This window comes from Montipora capricornis, chromosome 10 (genome assembly GCF_036669925.1).
Source record: "Montipora capricornis isolate CH-2021 chromosome 10, ASM3666992v2, whole genome shotgun sequence".
NCBI classification, from domain to species: domain Eukaryota; kingdom Metazoa; phylum Cnidaria; class Anthozoa; order Scleractinia; family Acroporidae; genus Montipora; species Montipora capricornis.
The window spans coordinates 47,526,422-47,535,020 of record NC_090892.1 but is presented as its reverse complement, the minus strand read 5'-3'; the positions used below and the strand labels follow the sequence as shown (position 1 = coordinate 47,535,020).

Below are 8,599 nucleotides of genomic sequence, written 5' to 3'. Positions count from 1 at the left end.
TTGGATAACGGTAACTTCGTTTATTGACAAACTTTGAACTTCAAATATATGAAGTACAGATTTAATTCACATATCTGTCACCAAATAATAGCAAACCAACGTCGATTAATTCTGTTAAGAACACGCTACATACCAGCGGGAACGTGACACTAGTAAACCATTCCATCACCAGTTTATTTACATGTAAGAGGGAAGATTACATCGTACATCGCACTATAATATCATACACAAACAATTGGAATGTCTAGCGATCCGTCCTTCCTCCTTGGTCATTGCCAGTTCGGCAGGTTTGTGCTGGTCAGTGTATAAGCGGTACTAATAGTATCTTTTTTTTTTCGAACAAAAACTCTCTACAAACAAAAAACTGAAGACCCTACCTCATTAGTACAGGCGTTTATTCGTGAAATTTCATAACAACGAGTCGAGCCGAGCAAATATCGATCGATCGATTCTACGAAGGTGATTGAATTAATCATGTTATCATGTACAGAAAGAAAACTATCTTAAATCGATATACTGATACATGGATCAGTTGCAAGAGCCATGTACGTCGTCTCCTTTGGCGGAAGAATTAGAAATCTGGCAGGCCTTCGCTTTCTTAAGGTTTGATACGATTTATTCGCTCATAATCTTTTTATCAGGCAAGCCCGTTTTTACAAATACAACTCTTTCCAGCAAAGTGAAATGTTACAACCAAGAGCCCAGCGTGTAACGTTCAATGCAAAGTTCGTTGTGTTTGTTCGTAATCGCGCCCTTGCTCTCTTTTACCCTAGAAAATTGGCGTTAAGTAAGTTATCTTCATTTACCACCTCGTGGCCATTAATAACCTCCACGCATTTGTAGTAGACTTCCAAGTATTTGTATACGTCAGCGCATGTGTCGTCGTGGAAAAAGAGCTTGGTGCATCTTATTTCACACATGGTTGTTCCCTCGCAGGCGTCCTTTACTTTTGTAAGAAACATTGGAGTTGTCGGGCAGTATTGATTGTACTTAAGGTTTCCAGTGTGTTCTGTGCAGAGGCCGAAATTTCGTCTTCCCCAGAAGGCGGAGATTATGCTTATGTGTTTGTATTCGTTGCACCGAAGCCAGGCTGTGTCTTCTTCGCATTTAACTGTGCCATTCTAAGTAAGAGAATATAAACGAAGGAGATTAAATCAACCTTTAAGTCAGTTAATGGAAATCGTATAGTGACACAAATAATTAGACAGCTTCTTTGCAAACAATGAAAGAAGAAGAAAGAATCAAAGAAACTGAGCAACAACACTTAGATCAAGACAACTTTCATTCCGGTTGATTCAGTTCATTTAAAACTTACTGGCAGTAAAACCTTTCATAGCAGTTAACTGTAATGTAAGGCTTTGTAGCACAGTAAACCCCGTCTCTAAGACCCCCTTAGAAAGATGAGAGTTGTCTTCCAAATTAACAGGTTCTTATACTTACGTATCTGATTGGAGTTGGACCAGGAGGACCCTGTGGACCCGGGGGACCTTGCATACCGGGTATACCGGGCATTCCGCTACCACCCGGGAAACCGGGTGGTCCCGGAAAACCGGGGGAACCCGGAGCACCATCCATACCAGGCGGACCCTGGAAACCCGGAGCACCGGGAAGACCGGGGCTTCCTGGGAATCCAGGTGCACCGGGATCTCCTTTGAATCCCGGAGGACCTTGAGGGCCAGGGGAGCCTGACATTCCTGCCATACCGTTCATACCAGGAGGACCTTGGAGGCCTTTGAGAATGAAGCCCAGCGTTACATTCTGATCCTTGAGTAGTTTGTTTAGCAATGGGGGAACTGACATTGGCAGCGACGCCTATGAAAAAAGAAATCAAACTTAATTTTCGGCCAACCGGCAAGCTCTTGATATCCATGCAAGCTTGATGAAAAGCGAAGATACCACTAGTACAGTCACAAACAAAAGGAATGTGTTCCCAGTGTGAGCAACGGTTTATAGAACTGTTTCAATTAATATTGATTGTAGAGAGTACTTTCGTGATTTCTTTGTTTTTTTTGTGTTACGACAATTGGTGATTGGTGGCTTTAAAATCTCGCACCACGTTTATCAGCCAATCAGAGATTAAAGTAAAATGAATTGTGTAATGCTCCCACCCATTTTCAAGCGCCTAGACTCAGCTGCATGTAATTGTTCAAGTTTATGATTGGCTAATTTAATTGGGAGCATCAAAATAATTGCTTTGGTTTTGGGATTCAGAATGAACGAATCACTGATTTCGAACTCAACATGTGCAGCCCGCCGTGAGTGAGAAACTGGCCCACGTTTCTGTTTCCATTGCCCACCTGGGTAGCTTTACTGTAAGTTCAACATAAAAAAATACACAATAGTTCAATCCCTGGTTTTCTGCACAACGACGGTCTAAATTGTAATGGCTCACCGAACTCAAAATCCACATACATATCACAACATCTTATCATGATAAACGAGTATTTTTACTCGGGCCGGCCATGATATTCACGACCAAATCACCATTTTATAAGTAAATAAGAAATTAAGTCAAAACAGATCATCCAAAATCCTGAGCAATTAGTTCTTCAGGTTTCCGTCGTGTTTGTTGAAGTTCAAATCTGTCTATTTATATTACCGATCTGTGTGTAGCCAGATGCAATGTCACTAAAACTGCCACAACCACCGTCAACATCGAATACTTGCTGGGACTTTGAAGGCTGGTAACCTTGTTGCCTTCCTTCGATTTGTTCTTTGTAGTTCGCCTGACAGTGTCTTGTTTGAAAAAAAATCCGGCTTCTTAGAGTTTGAGATTTTGAAGCGCCAATGCTAGGTCATTTCCTCAGCTTCCCACCAATTTCGTGTTAATTTGCCGCCAAGAATCAAATGGGACTTAGAGAACTTCAAATCAACGTGTAAATGTAAAAAATTAACAAGCAAGTTTCTCCACAGTTTGCTTCACGCGTTCCTTATATGGTGTTCGGACAGGTGGAGTGACACTGAGAATAGCGCGAGTTAAAAATTATGTTGAAATCACACCAATGCGAGGAAATATGAAGATAAATTAGATTTTTATCTGCCATTTATCTCCAGATATAACCGACGACAAAGATAAGTAATCGAGATATTTGGCCCTAAACGTGCAGGCCTTGGTCTAATCCTGTTTGATCTACCAACAACTTTCCTATGGACACTTGACACTGGTAAATGTAAAAACAAAACATTGTCGCAAAAGGTAGATCTACAATCTGGCAAGCAGCAATTTTAAAGAAAGTGACATATTTAGATTAGATCAATGTGAATGTTCATTTGTTGCATGTACAGGGTTGGATGAAAAGCTAGAGCAAGTCATCCAAATCTGATACGGTCGCTTGATCAGCCACCAACCGAACGATCAATCGTTCCATTGATTAAACGTTCGATCGACATGCCCTGTGACCCAAACCCAACGAAACGTTTAAAATAAACCAGTACTCACCGATAATTTAAAATGGACTAGGCCTACGGCGACTAGTACCGCCAAGGATGCGATCCTCATGACCTAGAAAAAATGAAAGAAAACACCTTTTTTCAAATATCAATCCGGCCCTTTCGTCCGTCCAACATAGGAAAGGGTATAGGGTGTTAGATTTCTAGCCAGCCTGCCGTGACTTCATCCCACCGGTAAATTGTTTATATATTAGACAACTGGTGAATGAATAGTTAATTATCTTTGTCTAATGACTGAACTATTTGAGGATAACGTAGTTTGGCTTGAAGAGAAGCAGGACCAATGCAACTGGCCAGCTTAACAGGTGTGCAAAATAACTGTCGCCTCTCCACCAATCGTTGCTTCTTATTTTGATAATTTCAGTTCTGGTTTGTAATTTTTGGATCTTTACCTAACGATGATCTTCCATCCGCGCTGATAAGTCCTTTTTAGCAAAAATTAATTTCGCGGGCTTTTTTTTCCATGAAAAGTATTTGTTTCCTTACAAAATTACAGTTGTCTTCTTGAAATAAATTTGAAGTAGATTTGAATGAAGGCTCTTTACTCTACCTACACCCCTCCATGAATAACACAATGAGTACAACTTAGCCTTTGGTATCCCAGACAACAAGTTAAGCTGCATACATTTGTTCGACTTACACTTACTCGTATTTTGATAGATTTTACGCTACTTTCAATGTTCATCTGATACAGTCATCCCGAAATGACATAAGGCATTTTGCGGCCGTGAGCTCGCCAAACTCACAGTAACTAAAAGCCTTCATGGTGTCACTGTTCGTTTCCTTTCAAACATTGCATGAGGAAATTTTGCGCAGAGGTTCTCTCGAGCAAAAGTAGGAGATTAAAAAAAATAGAACACACGAGAGTACTTTTAGCAATTTCAGAGGATTAATACGAAGCGTATTAAGCCCCTTTCCTTGCCTAAAGTTCGATTCCTCATTACAGAGTCTTACCAGAACGTGAAGTTCGTAAACACATGTCAGAATCTTTGGTTTTACCAGGAAACGTTTTCACTGCTTGACGCAGATTACTTACCGCAGTTTTCTTAAATATACTTTTACTATTTAAGATGATATGCCTTCTCCAATAAACGTTTAGCAGATATTAGATATCGGTGGGAGAGGACTTGCACAAACGTATATACGTATCACTGAAATGCCTCCGTACAAGGTCCCCTCGTAAGTGAGATCATATGCTTTCGGAAGGAATTTACACCTTGAAATCCATCTTGTTTATAGAGGTAAGCTTCTGCGTTCACTTGAGAGTCTTTTGACTAATCGTACTGTTATAAGTCAAAAGTAATGTCCTGTTCATTTCCGCTGAGCCCAAACGATAAGTGATTACGGTAGCGGAGCTATCAACGCCCAAGACCATTCCCCACCGATATCCATCAACCCACTTGATCCACAACAAAAATTCGTTTTTCTCCAAAGAACTGGACAAAACCAACTCTCTTTTTTAGAAACCAACCTGCAGTTGTCAGCCCGATCAACCCAAACAGTAATGGCTGCCACTTAGCAAAAGATATCGGCGGTTTTTGCCCAAATGATTACCCGGTTCGAATCCAATATGTGGGGTTTCATTGACTGATTGGTCGAGCGATGCCTGAACTGAGCCTGCGGTATTTAGGAACAGTGCTAACGCTCTTGGCGTGGCATCACCGTGCTCGTGAGACTTAACACACTTAATACACAACATTAAGATGCAATGACGTAATGTGTTGAACCTGAAAACCAACCAGCCAATCAACAACAGCCGTTGGACACGAGGGCAGGTTGTCAGTTTATGTGATTACACGGGCAAGTAAACTCTTGAAATCCTTTCACGCGCTTTTGAAAACTGACCCAGTGAATCTGTTTGTACAGATTTTGACCTCAAACAAAAACTGTACCCGGGTATCTTACTTGTGTATGGCATGCAAAAAATTGGGGCTTTTGTAGACTTTCGCATCTTAAGTTTGTTGTGTCTTGGGAAGTAAAAAATTATCTGACGTAATCTTACCAAATCAGAACAAGTTATCAAGGGAACTAAGAAGTCTAGCAAAACTCCTTCACTAGAGAAAAATTAAAAATTATTCTTCACTGCCATTTTTAATTAGCGACCGTAAGAGCTCGTCAAGAAAAGAGAAATTTGAACAATTTTGAAAGCCCTTAATGGGCTCTTATAGCATTTATAAACTATGGTGAATTTGCTGGACAGCTTTAAGCTCGGTAACTTTGCAAGTGCTTCTGTTATAGTCTTTTTACGGTCATTTAAACTAGTATAATAAGCTTGACAGCCAGTGAATGAACGTGAAAATACTCTTTAGGTTGATATAAACCAGACTGCTTCAGTCAAAATATTATGGCCGATGCCGTCACCATCACGATGGAGAGGATGTTAACTGAATGACTTGAAAATTCGCTTCACCTTATCGTATGAAGAGGTAAAAGGCATTTATTAAAGGCCGGTTAACTTTCAAAGTACATGACTCAATTGCTTATTCAAATCGAAGACAATACCGCTTTGTCTATTGCATTGTCATAAAGTTTGATTCTCGAACGCTGATTACCTGGGTCCTTTTCTTTGACATCTACCTCAGATTCAGATTCAAGTGCACAGTTTATTTAAATTGACTCAATTCTTTGTTTTCCTGTTTTTGCAGCATATATGCAAAAGCCGCTTGAAGGTTGAAAGCAATAAACAAAACTAACACATTGATCCATTGGCCGTTGTCCGCGTATCCGGGTGGAAACAACTGAGGTCAATTGTTTATCAGGTCACCTTGTATTCCGGCGTAAATAACAACACAAAGAATCATCTAAGAAGAAAAAATTATTATCTATATGGGAATCTTTGTTCACATATTGTGCCTCATTAGCAGAAGACTATCGTTGAGTCGACTGAGAATAAAGTACCGGATATTGAAAGTTACCTTTAAAAACCTGAACTCGATATACGAGTGATTCTTTGAAATTTCGAAATTTTACAAAGAATATATGGGATCATTAGCGTCTTTGGCACCCAAGAATTTATCAATTTTTAACTAAGTTTAACTAGCTCTTTTACCTTTTGAAGTTAATTTGTAAATATCATGATGCCTTCTTTGAGCATTCGTATGTTAATGAAGCAAAATTTAAACAATGACGTCAGCAAAGAACTGAGAAATCATCTTGTGAGCGACAAATATATCTCACAAGGATACTGCAGCTGTTGACTTTGCAAATCACTTAAAAGTGAATAAAACGCTTTTGCTCTGTCCGAAGAAGTTTTAAAGCTTCAATTTCTTTCTCGTAGCGTTAAGTCTGCAAAATTTACACTTGGATGAACCACCATGGCCTTTTAAATGGCGTTACTGTTTATCACTAATTAAAGAGCACATAACTTCAATGATTTTTGTTGTTATGGCTAGACTTCGTCTGTCGTTCCCTCCTAAAAAAATAGCTTTTTAAGGACGGTGCCTACTATTGTTATTGCGCATACGTTCTGCGCATTTCCAGATAATCGGATTTCCTATCGCCGATGCTTACTAATGCAGGGACATTATTGCGCGGTTTAAAACTATGCAGATAAAGTAGATCTTCGTAAGTACTCTTGGTATCCAAAAAGAAAATTGGGGGTAACCATGCATTCTTTAGAGATAATTGAGCTTCAATTTGAGAAAGAACGCCATACATTGCTTTGTATTTTAAAGCTTTGTACAAATATTGTTCATGAATTATCTTTAAAAAATGCGTGGTTACCCCAATTTTCTTTTTGGACATTTCAATAACACTTGTTAACCTTTCCTGCATAATCACAAATCGAGGCAAAAATACCTTTAAATTAGTAGGCACCGTCCTTAACGGAATTGAAGGTGCACCGCTGACCTCACGTTTTCGATGATCTTTCTATCTATTACAGACCATTATGCATTTTTCTTCTCGAAATCTCACTTTTCATGCACAGAACAAATAGCGCTGCGCAAAGGAGTTTGAGGAGGCCCATCCTTTTCACAAACTCGGTGGGTGGACAACTTGGATTAGTTTTACTGACTCAAGGGCAGATTGAATTCGAGATCATTTCGAGCAAAACAAGGTAATAATGGTTGCTACACTTGGCAACATTATTTTAACAAATGAGAAGAAAGGTTAGTTGCGCTTTTAGCAAATGGCTCTGTCTCTGAAAGGACGTCACAGATAGAAATGCTAATCAGTTTGTGGTGTTATCTTTCGTTAGTGGTAAGAAACCTAAGCCCCGAATTTGCTTGGTGGTGGTGGGAAAGAGGGGAGGGTAGAAAGTATAACTTGTGCTGTGCTTTAGAGGATAGGGCCCGAGGAGAGCATTGTAAGTGTTGCGAAGTTTAGGTTTTGCCAAAAAATATCAAATTGGGAGTAGATGGACTGTAAATTCAGCAAGTTTACCCCGACAGCAATTGATCATTTGATTATTAGACTTAAGAAGTTGACAAGTATCCTGGGAAATCCAGCTTGAACTGATCTTAAGATTGCTCAGCACGATCCTGCACTACTTAAGACTATCAGGCTTTTCCGTCTAGAAGCTGATCAACATCCCTAAACAGATGAAATTATGATTAGGGGAATCTATGAAAACCAAACTAGGAACTGTGGATATGAAACGACTTTCCATGCAAAAGACTGTAGCAATTGAGAATTTAATCACTTGTGAAGAAGGCCGAGAAATTCGAACTGGAAGTAGACTGAAACTTAGGCCCATGCAAGAGAAAATGAGGGGACAGAGAGGGAGGCTCCCGGTCCGGCCCTTGGGATATGTCATGTCCACGAAAGTTATTTTTAGACGAGCGGAAGTCTTTGTTCTAGCGAAAGTCTGTCTTCCGAGACGTCCGCATGCGGGCCAACCTCGGTCTGATGTTTGAAAGAAAGTATATATTCATCAGCCTTCCACCTGCGCCGCCATTTTCTCTTTTCACTAAGAATCTGAGAGCGAGGAAAGACTACATGCGGACGTCTCGGAACACAGACTCCCGCTAGAACAAAAACTTCCGCTCGTCTAAAAATAACTTTCGTGGACATGACATATCCCGGCCAACGCCCTGAGCCTACCTCTCTGTCCCCTCATTTTCTCTTGGCCCATGCTAATGACTACTCTATCACTAAGCTATCAAATCATGTAGGTGCTAGTTCGTTCTTCATCCCGCAAAAGATGAGA

General features: G+C 40.1%; 1 protein-coding gene across 3 annotated transcripts in view; it reads right to left on the bottom strand.

Annotated features, from left to right (window-relative positions):
* The window catches only part of LOC138018693 (uncharacterized), a 9,534-nt gene continuing 935 nt past the window's right edge, over positions 1-8,599 (bottom strand). Inside the window, exons 1-4 of one of the 3 annotated variants that reach the window (XM_068865380.1) lie at positions 4,922-5,105; positions 3,440-3,502; positions 1,441-1,812; positions 1-1,121 (exon numbers count right to left, since the gene is read on the bottom strand). In XM_068865380.1, coding sequence (XP_068721481.1) covers positions 765-1,121; positions 1,441-1,812; positions 3,440-3,499 — 789 coding nt within the window. In that variant the 5' untranslated portion in view covers positions 3,500-3,502; positions 4,922-5,105 and the 3' untranslated portion in view covers positions 1-764. Of the gene's footprint in view, positions 1,122-1,440; positions 1,813-3,439; positions 3,610-4,921; positions 5,106-8,599 lie in introns of those variants that run through there. The other 2 variants (XM_068865382.1, XM_068865381.1) reach the window with 2 other exon arrangements.